General features: G+C 28.1%; 1 protein-coding gene across 1 annotated transcript; it reads right to left on the bottom strand.

The window, feature by feature from the left end:
- Positions 1-395: 395 nt before the first annotated feature.
- LOC8258892 (monodehydroascorbate reductase) lies at positions 396-4,329 on the bottom strand. Its single transcript, XM_048380321.1, has 10 exons — positions 4,171-4,329; positions 3,570-3,641; positions 2,906-2,957; positions 2,644-2,724; positions 2,376-2,494; positions 2,058-2,277; positions 1,819-1,937; positions 1,595-1,720; positions 1,228-1,368; positions 396-1,022 (listed from the first exon to the last, which is right to left on the bottom strand). Exons 1-10 carry the CDS (start codon positions 4,219-4,221, stop codon positions 702-704), a joined length of 1,302 nt encoding a protein of 433 aa, XP_048236278.1. The 5' UTR covers positions 4,222-4,329; the 3' UTR covers positions 396-701.
- Positions 4,330-17,849: the final 13,520 nt, after the last annotated feature.

The raw sequence follows: 17,849 nt of genomic DNA, 5'->3' as shown, positions 1-17,849 counted from the left end.
CAACTCTTAATTCTGTTAAACGGGGGAATGGCTCCTACTGAGGGTGTGGTATCATATGCCAGTTTGCTATTATTTTTTTTTTTTGTTTTTAGTTCTCATTCTTTCTTTCTTTCTTTTTTATAATTTAAAATGTTTTCTTTATTAAGAAAAAAACAAGCCGAGAATTATTGTTTTCACATCATAAGACAGCCACAGGCTTGTTGCTGCATGCAACCATTTTTCTCCTGTACAGGAGGTTACTGTTCCATCCCAATCTTTGAACCAAAACCAAAGGTAGCTCTGATAGTAGCTTATTTTGGTAGGACACGATATGGGTAGAGGAGAGGGGACTTTCTTATGAGTGATATGCATATAAAACTGGTTTAATTAGTATCATGTTCATGCTGGCGAGCAGAAAAAGGAAATATAGCTTGTAATTTCATTAAATTCTCTACATGTTTATCATAAAGCAATCCCAACAACACCAAATTCTATTCGCAATCAGGATGATACAAGCATCCCAATTAAGAACAGGCACGCACTTTAAAACTCCAAGACAAACCACCTCAGGAGTAGTAAACTGCAGAATTTTATGCTAATAATCCACTGTCTCAACAGAAGAAACAACTCCAGAGTTTATGCAACAATCCATGGTACGAGCAGAAGGAACATCCGTGAGCAATTCCATGGATGCAGAGGAACTTCGCTTTATACGAAAAATCTTAAATCTTACAGGCAAAGGAAAGACCTTTTGTCAGCTGATCCAAACTGTCAACAGATGGCTGGACTCTAGCAACCTTAGCAATAGCCTTGTTTTCCTCAGGACTTCCACCTTCCAGAAAAGCTCCGAAGACCTTTCCATCTTTGATCCAGTACGTTCCAAACTTCGGCTTTGATGATTTTGGATCACTGTCTCCGAAGAGTACAGTGTCACCAACATTGTCGCCATAGAATTGCCAAGATAGATCGAAGGCACGAGAATAGAAGTATGGAAGGTAATCATACTCATCAATTGTTTTCCCCTCCTCACTTGCTTTAATGGCCTGAAAAAACACGTAAAGCGACTATTAATATAGAGCATACTGTTACAGGAGAAAAAAGAAGACCAACAGATTCACTACATTGTTTTTCTAGTTGGCACCTCAGTTTAACCATGAAATCGGAAATATTAACACCCCATTTACCATAAAGATTCTAGACAAGTCCAGTTCTCATTGAGGGAAACAAAAACAGGCAAAAGAAAGATACCTTCACGGCCTGCTCAGCTGATTTGCGGGAATGGTCAACGTGTTCAACTCTTCTCATCTCATTGTACAATTTCATTGGAAAAGTAGCAACATCGCCAACAGCATACACATCGGGAACGCTTGTTTTGAAGAACCCATCAGTCTGCAATCAAGCACGTTGCTAATACAATAGGTTATAGATTCTATGTTGTGATGGTTGATTCAGTACTAAAATGTTGTTCATTAATCAATATCAGATACACTGAACAAAAACTTAAAGGAAAACAAAATTCAATATTTGAGCATCTAAGCAATCCCTTAGAATTTTGCAGGCAGAAATATTTTACTTCCCATCAGTAGGTTGCAGCATTATCAAAAGTTGCACAAACCTTTATTCCACCTTTCTCCTCTGCAACCTGTCCTTTAAATAATGTTGTAAGCGGCCTTCCACCAACACCGACGACAACAATGTCAGCTTCCAACACCCTACCATCCTTAAGTTTCACTTCTTTTACCTGAAAGAAGCACCGTAAAAACACCATTCAACCTACATGCAGTCCTATCAATATATTATTGCCAAGATTATCAGCTAACTAGACGGTTCAATACTTACCTCTCCATTTGAATCTGCATTAAAGCCAACTGCAACTGTTCCCTTGATAATCTTGATTCCTTTATTAGCATAGTAACCCTCATAGAAAGCAGCAATGCCAGCAGTAAAAAGCCGAGGCACTGGAAGAAATTATCTATATTAGCCAACCAAGTATGCATTGCAAACCATGGTAACTTCAAATATTGTAATCAGGAAAAAAATAACTATACTGTTCTGGCAAGTAGAGAAATAGGACTTACTGCACCATGGTTCAGGATAAACCATGGAAACATCCATATTGTTAATTTTCAATGCAGCACTAAGTTCAAGACCAATGTATCCTCCTCCAACAATTACAGCCTTTCCGTTCTTCTTTGCTTTTATTGCTTCTACAAGCTTATCGGCATCATCAATTTCTCTCAAGTAGAAGATATTTTTGGCATCAGCTCCTTGGACACCAAAATCAGTCAATCTTATAACCTACAGTGAAAGCAGTAAAATGAATTAATGACCCATAGCAAGCAAGTAAAGAAGATGAAAAATGTTTGATTGAAAAATACACTGGATATGAAACTTACAGTCGAACCGGTTGCAATAATCAAAATTTGATACTTGAATGTTTCTCCAGCTGCACTTGTGAGAGTCTTGGCAGCAAGATCTGCTTTGATTATTTCTGTGCTGAGAATCAACTCTATCCCTGCAAGTATAAAAGCCAGAGAGAGAAGTTACCTTTCTATTCTTATTACTTTCTTGAGACTTACAGAAAAACATTTGCAGTAGGTGAAAACTAATTGAGCCTACATACTGCCAAAAAAATTTCTCATATGCCACATTAGATAGTATCACCTTTCTCCTTGTACCACTCAGGAAGCAGTCTCTCCCCTCCACTTCCAACACAAACATGGAATCCTGGAAGTCTTGCAGTTCCTGTGAGAAAGTTCTCATGATCAGAAGCAGTATGAGGCAGAAAACGGCAAAAGATATCCAGTAACCAGCCAACATCATTTCAGAGCAGTACAACAGATATAACTTTAAATAAACTTATTCAGCAGTAAATAAAACCCCAATTCAACTCATTCTACCATAAGATAAATAGATAATGATCTACCTTCAGGGAAAAGATAAGCTTTGCTAAGAGCAGGACGCTCATAGGGAGCCACCTGTAAGAATAGCAAAATTGAAAATTCAGCAAATGAGCTAATATCTAGAGTAACAAAAACTGCACCATAAAGCACATTTTGAAAGAATTTTTGCACAATATATCATATATTTCATTGTATAAAAACCAAATTCACCATAGTGAAACCGAATAAGAAACAAACCCAGTACCTTGTAATCTATATGACAGCTAAATTTAAACAGGTCATTATAGTCATAAGAAATGCAGTGATCAGTTCTTTATTTCCATTAGATAAACAAACTTATTAGGTAAACATTTATCATATCAAAAAATGCAATTATAGAAACAACACTTCAGCTTAATCATATGATTTATGAATATAAAAAAGTGTAGCCGTCACGATGTAGTGGAGCTATTCTGGTTAACAGTAACCCAAAATGCTGTATTTTATTATAAACAGAAGTCTGAGTTTTAGTAAAATGATCAAACAAAAAATCTCAGAAGTTTAAATTTGGCAAAAAACTAGTAGAGCATTTGTACTCCAATAATTATTATCACCAATATCAATCCTACAGTAATAACAGAAAAGAAAAAAACAGAGAATGTATATAAATGCAATGATCGAACAAGTAAGACAGAGTAAAAAGCATACTGCTTCCTTCGAGATGATTGCCAATTCGCCTGGCTTGACCCCTTGCTTGCCGAACTCCCTAGCAGCATATCCCTGTAGTATCAAATGGTAAGAGCTCTCAGAGGAAACAATATTGACAGAAAAAATTATCCCCCAAAAGAAAAATTGTTTCGCTGCTACATAACTCCCAAACAAATAATAACCAACAACTCCATTTCTACTCTTTCATTCAACTATAGAAGCACAACATCCACAAAAACAAACATGTAAAGAGTTTCCAATTATTCGACTTAATAATACTAAGTCAACTGAGCTACGATTAATTGATTTAAAACTTATTTAGTAAAGCCACTAATCAACACTTAAGACAGATCAAACTTCAACTTATGCACTTGTCAAAGACTATTCAGAAACAAACAAAGCAGAGATTATTCACATCGATCATCAAATAAAACAAAATAATCGTAAACAATAGGTTTATCCAGATCTGTAAAAAAGAAAAAAAGAATTGAAAAGAAAACTTCTACTACATTTCTCAGATGTAATTTTCATTATCAAACCAAGCAAAAGTCAAATTCAGTACGGAGAAGAAGAGAAATGATAGATGAAGATAGATACTTACTGCGGAGACTCCACCACCGACGATCACGTATTTGAAGCTTTTCTCCGCCATTTGATTCAAGATTAGATTAGTAGCTGGTTTGCACTGTGTTTTTGCTTTGTGATATACTATAAGAGAGCAAAATGAAGTTGCTGTTGTTGTAGCTTTGTTACTGGTCAGATATATAAAGGGCTATTATCTTGCGATTGGCTGACCTGGTAACAAAGAAATTAAGAAAGCCAATTCATCCACGTGCCTTATCATCTACCGTCCATCTCTTGCTGACTCTGCGTTCCCTATTTTTGTTTCTGCAAAAAGAGTGATGCATATTCAAATATTATATACTTAAATACGGCTAATTTTACATCAGAATATATATTATAACAAATAAAATAATAAATATTTATATATGTGCGTTTTTTATTTAGTTTAATAAATATATTAATTATTTAACTAATTTAATGTGTAAATAAAATTATATAATATGAATGGATAAAAAAAATTAAAATAAGATTAAAAGAATAACATATGCCATTAAATTATAATTATTTTATATGCACAGTTTATAATAACATATTGCATTAGTTAAGAAAATCATGATGAATTTTAAAATTATAGTATCAAAAGAAAATCGTATTTTTTTTAGGAAAATATGAATAATCTCACTGTTCCATACACGTTCTCCTTCGTTTTTTTTTTTTGTTTTTTTTAATTGGAACTAAAACAAAGTTTATTTACTTTTCAATTTAATAAAATATAAACCAACGAAGTTTATATTGTTAACCTAGGATAATTTTTTAAATTTTCTATTGATTAACACATCATGAGTCCTGTCGGTGATGCATTTTCATTTATTATCTTAAACTTATATAATTATAACATTATCGTCCAGAATATTAGTGTTTGATATTATTTATATTTTTTAATTTAAAGCATGATGTTTATAAAAGAAATAAAAATAATAGAAAAACAGGAAAGGGAATTCAATCCAAGAGAAATATATTAACTCGGTTAGTAATTGGAATACATACAAGCAAATGAACCTGGACACCTTCTTCCATGTGGTTCCATTACTTATCCGTTTACTGCATATGCAACCACCTCAAACTTTAAAGTTATTAAGTTTATATAGAACATAAATAATTTATTATAATCGCATACATTTTTTAAATGTTATTGATGTTATTTGAATTATTAGCTTTTAACAATTCAATCAGTCTTCAGAATTATAAAAAAAATTAAAATATTAAAAAATTAAGAATCATAAAATTAGTTATATATGATGAAAGTTTTATTTTATTTATTAATTTATGTTATTTAAACTTATTTATTTACAAATATATATTTTTCAAATACTTTGTAAAAATAAAGAAATATATATTATATGAAATAAAAGTATTTTTATACAAAAAGTGTAAACAATTTTAACAGAACAGTTAAAAACTAAAGTTATTAAATTCAGCTAGTGTAATTACTCCAAATATTTCAGCTTGGGCGGGCGAAAAAAAGAAGAAGTGAGATGCCAAATGATAGAACGTGTCAAATTAAGACGCATGCATATGCATATTATATAAGGAGGAGGTATCAATTAGAATTCTTTTATGTTCACACTATCTCTTTCTTCTCACGTCAATTGGTCAAATCCTTCGAAAACAACTAAAATTATTCCATTCACATTTTATGAACAATTATTCCTTTCACTTTCGTTATTTTAATTTTATTTCAGAATATTTAAAGCAAGAGCGGTTTTTATTAGAAAATAAAAAATTTAAATTTAAATCTTTACTTTTATATTACATAAAATTTCACATTTAACATAAGTGTAAAGAGATGACTAAATATATTGTTTAGTAAAGGCGGACTAAATTTTTTATAAGTAAAATAAAATTATTTTTCACGATAAAAATAAAATATTAGCTATTTATTTATTCTTGCACTTTATTTTTATTGAGCTGAGAAATTATTATTTATATATTATAAAAATAAAAAAATATTTATATTTATATTTTTAATATTATATAATAAATATATTTTTATTATTTTAAATTAATAAATATATATTATTTATTTATTTAAAAATATAAAATTATCAAGTCAATTTTTGAGCTCTTGACTTGAGGATTCTTCTTGCTATTCGAATTAAATAGAATTATGAGGACCACAGCTGTGGTTTCGCAAAGGATGATGTTATCAGCGATTGCAACCGCAATCAGCATTTCTAAATAGGAAAGGTTGAAACAAGTTCAACAACTGGAGTAAGAAAAATTTCCTAAATTATAGAAAAAACACAAATAGATAGAAGGGTCCAGAGAAAGTAATAATCAATATCATTCTGTTTAAATGAAGGGTAGTTAGACTCTGAAACCTTTTTCTAATTAAAAGTCACAAGTTTATATTTATAAATTATTTTGAATGTATTATAAGCAAATAATAATATTATTTTAATTCTAATAATTTATTAATATAATTAAATATTAAATTGATCAATTATATATAATATTTAATTATTAATTAATTAAATATATTTTTTATTTATTAAATTTATTTTTAGAACTTAATTAGTGGTACTTAATAATTATAAAATCTAACTTGAAATTTTAACTCATATAAATTCATTAGCAATCTATAACCTAAATGTATTTGTAAAAAAATATAATATAAATAAATTATTTAAAATAATTATATAATTAAAAAATAAATTTATAATAATAAGATGCCACGACTTCATACTTACAATATTTAAAATTTAAAATAATTACTAATTTTATATTTAATGTAATGTGGATACAGTGAAAGTGAAAAAGAAAAATACAAAAGGAGATTAATTGTCATACTTTATTTTAGGTCCACAATGAGACATCAAATTAAAAGAATAATTTGACAGGAGTGAATTGGTAAAATGAGAGAAAGAAAAGTTCAGAGGTTCTTAATGTCTCATCGAATAATAAATTAAAAGTGACCATTATTTTGACACAACAAACTATTTCTCAACTCTAACTTTTTTCTAAATAAATCAATCAAAATAATATAATTATATTATTTTTATAAAGAATAATAATGGTTATGATTAATCATTTTTATTAAGAACAATAGGTTTTTATTATATAATTTGACAGCCTATTCAATCTCTAAAAAAATTTGAAAAACAAAAAGTTGTAAAAACTTCAAAAACTTTGAAGTGAATTGTTTCTAAATATAAATCTCTTAAGATAAATATTATAAACTTAAATTATTACTTTTTTAAGTGTCAGTATATACATAATTTAGTTATCTAGAAGGCTTGGCTTCTACTATAAAATCTTAAAAAAATTAATTATTATACTTTAATTTGTTCAAATTCTTACTAAATTAATATGACATATAATGTTTTTATAAAATTATTTAATTAATTAAAAATTAATTTTAAAAAATTGTTTAATTTTATTTTTGGGATAAGTTAGATGTATCCCGGCTGAGATCCATAAAAATAGAAACCTTATGCTAGATGTATTAAGTGAGACCAACTTTCTTTTCAATTATATGGGCATCAAATGTCATGTCATGTTAGTTAAAGATTACATAATAATTTTGATTTTAGATCGTGTAAATGAAATATTAATTTTTTTAAGTTTAATTAAAGTCTTAATTTATAATTTTAAATATATAATTACATTAAAATTTTTAAATAAATATTTTACCATCCGTAAAAATCCTACTAGAGATGCTCTAGATTAAATCTAAATATGTATATAATAAAAAAACAATAGTTTTCGAATAGCCTTCTAAGATGATTAGTTGCTAATCAACTTATTTTACCTTTTTTTCTTGAATTAAATATTATTTATCGCATATAATTTGGCCTAGAATATGAGTCAGTTTCTATATTTTTCCTATTATATTAAAAATTTCTTAAGTTTTAATAAAATTAACTACTATCTCATTTTGTGTTAGTTGAATAACTAAATTGGTAATTTAAGATCATAATTTGATAATTGAATTTATTATCAAATATCAAAATTGTCCAAAATTAATTATATTATCTAAATTTTATTTCTAGCACAAGTTAGATTTAGTATTTAATTAAAATAATAAATTTAATATTATTTTTCTTGTTCTAATTTTTAAATTATAATATAATTTAATTCAAGCAATTTAAACATTTTAAAACTACTTATATTTATAATAATATTATTAAATTACTATATGATTTAATTTTAGTTATTAATATAAAATAAATATTTTTAGTTAAATAATATTATTCTACTATTATTTTATTATATATTATAGTTAAATTACATAAAAAATAAAATTAAATAATGGTATATTAATCTAGTGAAATAATTTAGACATCAAGTTGATAAATTCACTACTAATGAAGATATCATATTAATTTTGTATGTTGTTGTAAACTCAAGGCTGGAGAGTATCCTCAAGCTAAGACCATAAAGAGGCACATCGCCATGAGAGGTCTTTCTGCTCTTTTGGACCTCGATAGCCGAGTTAGCCCTTTTGGATCATAGAAGAAACAGATCGTGCAACAATTAGTTCATTGCCAATGGATCGAGAAGAAGAGAATGAAGAAATTTAGAGAGCCATAAGAGAGAGTATGATAGTCATAGATGAAAGGGAAAACTTGCTTATATTTTATTCTCAATCGACCTCTCCTTATATAGAGAGAAGTGATAATACAAAACGACAGGGAGAGACAAGGTGGGAATCTTATCTTGATTTTTCACTTACAAAAGTGAAGACTCATAATACACTGACTGACAGCTTAAAGACTAATAATACACGGACCGACAGCTTCACATGCATCTTAACACAAAAAGTCACAAAAAGTCTTAATAATGCTGTTACTATACATGTGGAAATAATGCACCGAAAGATGAAATTGACATCCACTATTTTTTGAATTATTGAGTAGGAAGCTTGTCTTCATGTCCAGCACACACACCACGTATTTAGAAAATATTGTCATAGTGATCATCATCCATTGGTTTAGAATCTTGCATGATGGCATTCTTCTGTTCATTGGTCAGGCTTGGATCATCTAGTGGGGTCGGAAGTATGGAAAAATTGAAATGTTCAATGGGGTGCTCAGACCACGGATGTCCATTGAAAGTGCAAACTAATGGTGTAGAGACATCAGTCGTTCCTAATTCATTTCTGAGTTGGAGGGCCTGCTTCAGATCTTTTGTGATTGGTGGAGGAGCTAGATGCAAAGGTACATCAAGTGTTCTCCAATAATGGCAGATATTTTGAGTTGCATAAGTGTCTTCCGAGAACTGAAGATAAGGCCTGTGGAAGATGAAAATGGCATGATATTCCGAAGCTCTGAGATTATTGTCTGTAAATAATTTGTTCTCATGTATAAGCTTAAGGAGTTTCCTTGTCCATTGGTACAAAGTTTTGAACCAAGTGATGTATCTCCATGGATATGATCCCGAATTTGTCTCATTATTGAAGAAATGTAAGAGATTCATGATGGAAATTTCAATAGCATGATGACAAACTGTAGAAAGACACCATAAGAACCATAATTCACTTTCAATCTGCGGATGGGTAGGAGACAGGTGATAAATCAGACACCAAGGGTAATCTGGGAAGAAGAAGTTGGGTTGGATGGTTAGTGAGAAAGTTTGTTGAAAGATTGCCAAATAATGGAACATCATATTTCTGGCAAAATCAGTGACCTATTTAGTTGTGAGGTTGGTGGGAAGATCTGGTGGTGAGGGAGGTTGCAGAGTGGTTTTTGAAGATGAAGAAGCCATAAAGATTATAGGAAGATTTACTGTCGAGGTGAGGAGGACTATAGGTTGATTTTGTGGTTTTGAAAGTCTCGATAAGAAATCTGGAATTAGATTTCTCGTCCTTTTTATATGCTGAACTTCAAAATCATACCTGCTGAATCATTACTTTAACCGCAATAATTGAGGTTCTGGTAAGGCTTTCTGGTTAGATTCAAGGATTTTTAGAAAAGAAGAATTATCCATCCGAACCAGGAAGTGTTGTCCAATAAAAAAGAATTCGAATTTCTTTATCCCATATTTGACCGCCAAAATCTCCTTGTAGGTTGTGTGGTAATGTCTTTCTGAAGAAGAAAACTGTCCAGATGTGTAACCACACAGTTGTTCTTTGCCATTGGGGATTTCAAGGAGGATGGCCCCCCATGCATAATCAGACGCATCTGTTTGGAGAATAAGCTTCCCTGTGGATGGGATAGTGAGAGGTGGAGGATTGTGGGCCAGCTCTTTTAGTTTTTGGACAGCTGTAGTCTGCTTTGTTCCCCAACTAATTGTTGCACGATCTGTTTCTTCTATGATCCAAAAGGGCTAACTTGGCTATCGAGGTCCAAAAGAGCAGAAAGACCTCCCATGGCGAGATGCCTCTTTATGGTCTTAGCTTGAGGATACTCTCCTGCCTTGAGTTTACAGCACGAGGATTATAGAATGAACAACTCTCGTTATCAACTATTTAAATATGATTAAAATAAAAAATTTTATCAACTATTCATATGAGATTAATACGAGTAAATTTTTTATTTTTAATATAATTTAATTTGAGTATCTAGTAAAAATAATAACTTGTGTAACTATTTATTTTATTTAAAAATTTAAATTAAACTACATATTAATTTTATCATATTAAATAAAAAAAATTAATACGTTTAAATTTTTTTAAAATTAGATTATATACTAAAAGAAATAAAAAAATAAATAAGTAAATTTATTATTTTAATTAGACATTAAAGTTAACTTGTGCTAAAAATAAAATTTTACTATAATTTAATATAAATTTTATTTTGGACGAGTTCTAATAGTTGATAATAAGTTTAAGGATCAATTTGTGATTTTATATTACCAGTTTAGTCATTCGACTAAAATAAAAAGAAATGGTAGTTAATTTTATAAAATTTAAAAAAAAATTAATATAATAAAAAAATACGGTGACCGAGTCAAGCCAAATTAGGAAAATAGTATTTAACTTTTTTTTTTGGTTTTTGGCTAAGAGTAAAATAGGCTTTGGCAAATTTAAAGATTTCTATCATTAGTAGAAAGGACACCACGATAAAGAACTAAAAATACACCCCAAGTACAATGGCCTAAAATCCATAAAGAAATGAAGCCCAATACATGTCCAAAACAAGGTCAAGGCTGAAAACAATTAAAGTTACAAAATGTCATCCACTGGCTCCAACTTCTATATTAGGCCCATTGACCAAATTTTTCTTTCTTCTGAAAGAAATTGAATTCCTATAATTTTCCTTCATGTGCCAAATACTGGACTAAAGTGTCAACGTCCATACCCAGTGAATTTCCAATTTCCAGTTCTTCACGAGTCTCCGGATCTGCTCATTCCACGTAATAAAAAGACCATACTTGGATAGAAACTGATCGAGTTTGATAGGTTATCCGATCTCGTTAAATGAATAATATGATACTTAGACAACATCTAGACTTCAATTTGATTATTGGATTGAGATTATATATTTGATAAAATTGTTGAAGAACATATGATAGCTCATACATTTTTACCTATTTATCACTCTCCATTAGTAGCAAATAAATATGTATATGATGAATACAAATTAAATGTCAAAGAGATTGAAATGATCCAAGAATAATCAAGAGATCACTATAATCACGTAAAGATATTCACGATAATCATATTTAAGATAATAGAAGAACGTGTTTCACTCGGTCTAAATCAAAAACCGCTCTCTATAATTAGCTTAGCTATTAAGGTAAGATCTATAAATACTCAATCAAATCTCATCTGTTAAATAATATATTTTTTAAAAAACTTTTTGAATATTTTATCTAAATTCTTATTAAAAACTAACTTAAGCATGAGAATAGTTATTCATTTTAGATATACAAGAGATTTCCAAGATTGTGCATATAATTATCAGCTGTATGAATAACTAATTTTATATTATCATATATTTTGCACACATGGGGTCTAATTAGACTCGACTATTTGGTCGAGTTAGGCAAGTTCAAGGTGTCAAAAAAGATAAAAAAAATTCAGTTTCAGTGGAGTTGAGCCTGGATTGAAAAATGCTTTGATCTAATTAAGCTTCATATTTGGAGGGATGCAAGCAACAACTTAGGATCCTATATTTGATAAGCAAATGACATGACCTTGTGTACCATTTACCCTCTATTTATAATATTCGTAGAGACATATAATTGGAGTTCTAACTAATATTTTTAGTGCGCAAAAAACCATAGTATGAGGAAGGGTTGTCCACTACTCAGCATGTGCCTGTAATCTTATCCTTGTGCCGACATTGTCACATTCGCACATATAGTTTCATTTTCTGAAAATCTTTTCTTTTTGTCTTAGAAAAGCAATAAGGATTTACATTTTGAAGAACTTAGCCGTGGCAGAAGACTGCACTAACTTCATTAATATGTTGTGCATAGCAAAGAATAACTTTTTTAATACTGAAAAGTCTAATTCATATAGTCATTTTCAGATATTCTTAAACATGTTTATTTATCGGTGTTGATTTAATTAAACTGAAAATGAAGTGATCTTATCATTTCTTATCTCAAACAAAATACTAATGTTTACTATAGATAATTGAGTGGCTTTAACATGATACAACGCGCATCTTTCTTTTTTTTTTATTCTTGATTATAATTGATTTAAAATATAAAATTTATTCACATAATTTGAATTTTTAATTTTTTTATTTATAGTTTGCAATTGAATTTGATCTATTGGCTAAATAAAGATAAAATAGTGAAGGGATATTATTATTTTTCCTATTCATTCAAGGGTGTAATGAGCCAATTTGTATCTCTTTATCATAAGAGGTTATGCACAGAATGATGGGATAATAATTCAGCAATAGTAAAATGAAACAGGGAACCTTTCAAGATATAGAAATAAATTAATTAAAGAGGTTAATTAAATCTCATTGGATCTTGCTTTATTTATTCTGGTAGAAATGTATAATGTTTTTATTTATTTGTACGTTTGTGGGGGTTTTAAAAGAGATGTTGGTCTTTAATATAAGCGTACCTTTGCTTAAGCTTAACGACAAATACCAACTATCCTTTTCCGATCTATCACCATACTCTGAAAGTGATAGCCCTCTCCTAACGTAGAAAATACTTTAATATATACTTATTTATGTATTTATATTTGCCGGTCCATTTATATTTATTTATATATCTATATGTAGAATTGGTTAATATTCTGTAATAGCGACTCATCCTACATGGTTTGCCTTCAAATATGGGGAGGGGCCATGAAAAGAGCCCTTCTTTTCTTTTTTCTTTCCAAAATAGAAATTCTGTGGACATTAATCTTTAGTACTTTTAGCAAAAATACCTAATAGACTCAATGTGCTGACACTGTCAATAAGGTTTGAATGTGATGGTTTTAAAATTATTAGTTCCTATATCATTATCACATGCAAATAAAATAATGTAGCTTAGGCTATCCTTGTTACCAACCATGGAATTAGAGGTTATATATATACATGTAATTCAGCTAAAAAATATGATTATTTTATGAATTGCTCTCTTTTTTTCCATTCTTTTGAATAAATACAGCTTTAATTTCTAAATGCTATAGGAATATCAACCCTAGATGTATATATTGTGATGATGACATGTAGCTTAAGTAATTTTTATTTATATTTAAGATGATTAATGCATATTTATAAACATAAATCACTTTTTTAAAACATTTGATTATATAATTAATGTAAAGATAGAAATATACATTTATAGCCCATTTTGCTAAAGTAGAACTTTCCCTTTGAATTCAACACTCATTATATACAAATTTTGACACTTTTTTTTCTTTCTTTTTGATTCCGATCTTGACCTAGCCTATTCACTTGGTAGTTTCTCAATTTTCCTTTTTCTTTTATTATTATTTTTCATATTCCTTATTTAATTATAATAATCTTTTATGTTGAGGTTTAGTAATATATAGTACTTTTGTTCAAATTTTGGTGTATATAACAAAAAGAAAAAATGTAGTGCCATATATGAGTGCTTTTCTTTCTTTTCTTTTTTTTTCCTTTTGAAAAAAATAAATAAATAAAAATAGAATAAGAAAACGCTAAAAGGGATCATGGCACATTCAAAAAGGATGGCAAGGGTATGGGATAAAGAAGAAAACTTATGGAGGGTATATATATAATACATTAGAAGAAAAATAAAGAATAGATGGTAAAAGTTTAGAGGTATGATTGCAAAATTCCTTTGAATATTTGTCTCCTTGCTTTACTAGAGGCGTGGAAAAAGTGGATGCACATGTATATATATATTTTTAAAAAATACTGATAAATTAAAAAAATATAAAACTAGTAAATAATTAATGGGAAAATGAAAGGTGAACGTAAAGAAAAAAAACGTTAGCATGTACGTACATTATTTCTTTACATTTAATATTATAATTTGAATTGATTTGATTAAATAAGAATTAAATAAATTAAAAATTATTAGAGTCTAATTAATAGATTTGAGTTTGAGTCCAATCAATATTAAAATTATTAGAATTAGCTACATTATTAATTAGATTTTGATTTTTATAAATTATTTATGATTCTTATTTTTTAGTGACGTAAGATCTCTAATATTAATTTCTAAATGCACAAGTGCAACTACGATTTAACTTTGATTTCTAATTGACATTTGAAATTGAAATCCTTCTTTTAAAACTAAAAATTGAAATGAAAGGCAATAAAAATACCAAACCGTGCCACTAGAATTAGACATTAAGATAGAAAGTCAAAAAATTAAGAAATCGGGTCAGACCTACTCTGATATTATACTATAATTTAAATTAATTTGATTAAATGAGAATTAAATGAATTATAGTGTGTTAGAGTCCAATTAATAGATTTGGGCTTGTATAATCAATACCAATGATTGTAACTAGCCACATGATTGGTTGTAATTTGATCTTTATAAACTATGAATTTTTTTTTTAAATATCTTAAAATCAATAAAGCAAACATCATTTTCACCGTGTAAACTATTTTTCTTAAAAATATTATTTTTTAACTTTTTTTTATGATGGTTATTTTTAGTTGTTTTTCAGTTATTTTTTGTTGTTTTACCAAATAACAATGAAAGAAAAAAATCGTAATTTTAAAAAGTTAAAAACCGTATTTTTAATATCTTAACATGGTAAAAATAAAAAAGAAAATTCTAACACCGTAAATTTGATAAAAAATGAATATATTTATTATTTTTGTTTATGTTTCTTATTCTCTAATGACGGAAAATAATCAATTGGCTTAAAAAAACTAAAAGATAATAATTTCTTTTGAAATTAAAAAAAATTAATATAAATAAAAAATTCTTAATACACTCGAATTACCACGTGATTCATAAACTAAGGAGTGAGCATTTAGTTCAGATTTTTATATACTTTTTTGAAATAAATCACTTTTAAAGAATTTATAAAATTGTAATGACTTTTGTAGAATTCACAAATTTATGAACGAATTTTACATATTTTACTTTAAAAGAATTTTATATACCTTGATAGGCTTTTATTGATCTTTATATATTATTATTTAAAAATAAAATTAATCATTCTATTTTTATTATTTTTTTATGCGTTTACTTTAAACATTATTTCACATAGTGTTATATGTAACTCCATATATAAGACTTTATTTTATTGTTCTATCAAATTCATATTCATTTTAAATTTTTTATCTAACATAAACACTATTCTTTTGTCAAGACAATAATTTTTTTAAAAGAAATTATTATATCACAATTTGTCTCTAACAAAACCACTAAATTTATATCATATATTCATTATATTTTATTTATTACCTACTTAATAAATACCTAAATCAACAACAATCACACTTACCAATGGAAATAATTGTTAAGATGATCTTTCTAATAAAATCTATAAGTCTATAATAAGATTGTTTGCTCAAACGATTCTCTAAAAACACTAGATTCTTTATTTGAAATTCATATTTTTTATGAAAATCTCTTTTAAAATTAAAATAACATTTTTTTAGAGATATTAATTAATTAAGGTAGTTTCAATTAATTTAAATTGTTACATGATAAATCTTTAATCTCAGATAATAATAATAAAAATAATAATAAGGTGAATTATTCACATTAGAACTTATACCTATAATATATAGCATCAGCTTCAAATAATAGTAATAGTTTTAAATTGCGCTAATCACATTCTACTTACAATATTATTTATAATATAATTTGGTAGGTATATCAAATCACTATTTGTCACATTTCAAACATTAATATTAAAAACATAAATTCTAAAAAAATTTAGAAATTGAAAGTTAAAGACTAATTCAGAAAAGCAATGCCAAATCGGACCAAATGGATAAAATCTAGTATCTTATCAAGTCACTATTTGCATGTTTGCTTAGATTTCAAGATCCCTTGAGAGTTTGGACATTTGACATCATTCATTTTCCTGAAGTTACTTGCTACGAATTAATCACATACGTAATTGTTATTGTTATGTGTTTCTACATACCATAGTGAACAAAACCAATACTATATTTTTGAGTTAAGAATTTTTCATTGACAATATTTTAAAACCTGTTTGGTTCATTTAATTAATTAATTTATAATAAATTAAATATTAGAATTAGTAAATATACTCTTTTCATTTAAAATAACAGTTGATGTTTAATTTATACATCAAATTAAAAATGTTGTTTAAAATATTTTTTTATACTCTTTATAAAAGCTACAATTTTAAAACATAAAATATAAAAATTACATATAATAATAGAGGGCACAATAAACAGAAAATCCCATCATCGAATACAAGATTGCTATCTTTTAAAATAGAGGGCAGTATTCATAATCTCCATATATTTTTGTATTTTAACATCTTAAAAAAGGTAAAAGAATAAAATAGTAAATTTAATTAAACTAAATAAAATTTTTATTCATCTCACCATCCAAACAATTAACTAGGCAAATAATTTAAGTAGTTAGATGTTTTTTTTTTCTTTTCCTTTATTTGTGTGTGGTGCAAGAACCTTGGAATCCAAAGTTAGTGTGGAACAATTGACATGTTCTCTTTATTTTCTTTTTGTCGTAATTGTATAAAAGAATAATTGACAAAATGTGATGTATGGGGACATGGAGATATAATAAGCAAATTTGAAATTCGAAATATACAGTTTTGCAGTGTTTTGTATTTATTATTTTATAATTTGTGAGAGATATTATATACTTATTATTATTATTATTTTTTGGATGGTTGTGAGAAAATAACCCAAAGGAATAAAGAAAATGAAAAATTGATCAGAGATTAAAGATTTCATAAATAGTGCAGTACACCTCGTGGCCCTGCCCTGCGCTGACAATTGTGTTTTTTTCCTTTTAATTTCTTTCTGCCAACAATGACAACATTTCCCCAAACAATTATTGCACGGTAAATCTGTAAAAATATTATTAAATGCATTCAAGGGCCATTGTAAAAAATATTAATTGATTCTTGCGACCTCTTTGATCAAAAATTATTATATGAATTGTCAAAAAGCTCCTTCGTCTGTGTTGATTATAACACATTTCACACTCAATCATCCGCCTGGGAGAAATCTGCCCTCCTAACTCATGTTTAGGTGTTACCAATTACTCAAATAAATCATTGAATGGTTAGTTACTTGGTTTAATATATTTGTGGGCGTGGCCCTGAACTTAGCATAATTGATCATTTTGCTCCTTATTTTT

Source organism: Ricinus communis, chromosome 10 (assembly GCF_019578655.1).
Source record: "Ricinus communis isolate WT05 ecotype wild-type chromosome 10, ASM1957865v1, whole genome shotgun sequence".
NCBI lineage: Eukaryota > Viridiplantae > Streptophyta > Magnoliopsida > Malpighiales > Euphorbiaceae > Ricinus > Ricinus communis.
Note: the sequence above shows the minus strand (reverse complement) of the source record. Positions and strands in the feature narration are given on the sequence as shown.

What these genes read in the sequence shown, in the direction of transcription:
- LOC8258892 (XM_048380321.1), bottom strand. Translation starts at nt 4,221, where the DNA reads ATGGCGGAGAAAAGCTTCAAATACGTGATCGTCGGTGGTGGAGTCTCC. An exon ending in TTATTGCAACCGGTTCGACT is followed by an intron (nt 2,278 to 2,375) that starts GTAAGTTTCATA and finishes CTTTCACTGTAG; the next exon opens with GTTATAAGATTGACTGATTT. An exon ending in AGGAGAAAGGTGGAATAAAG is followed by an intron (nt 1,369 to 1,594) that starts GTTTGTGCAACT and finishes GCTTGATTGCAG; the next exon opens with ACTGATGGGTTCTTCAAAAC.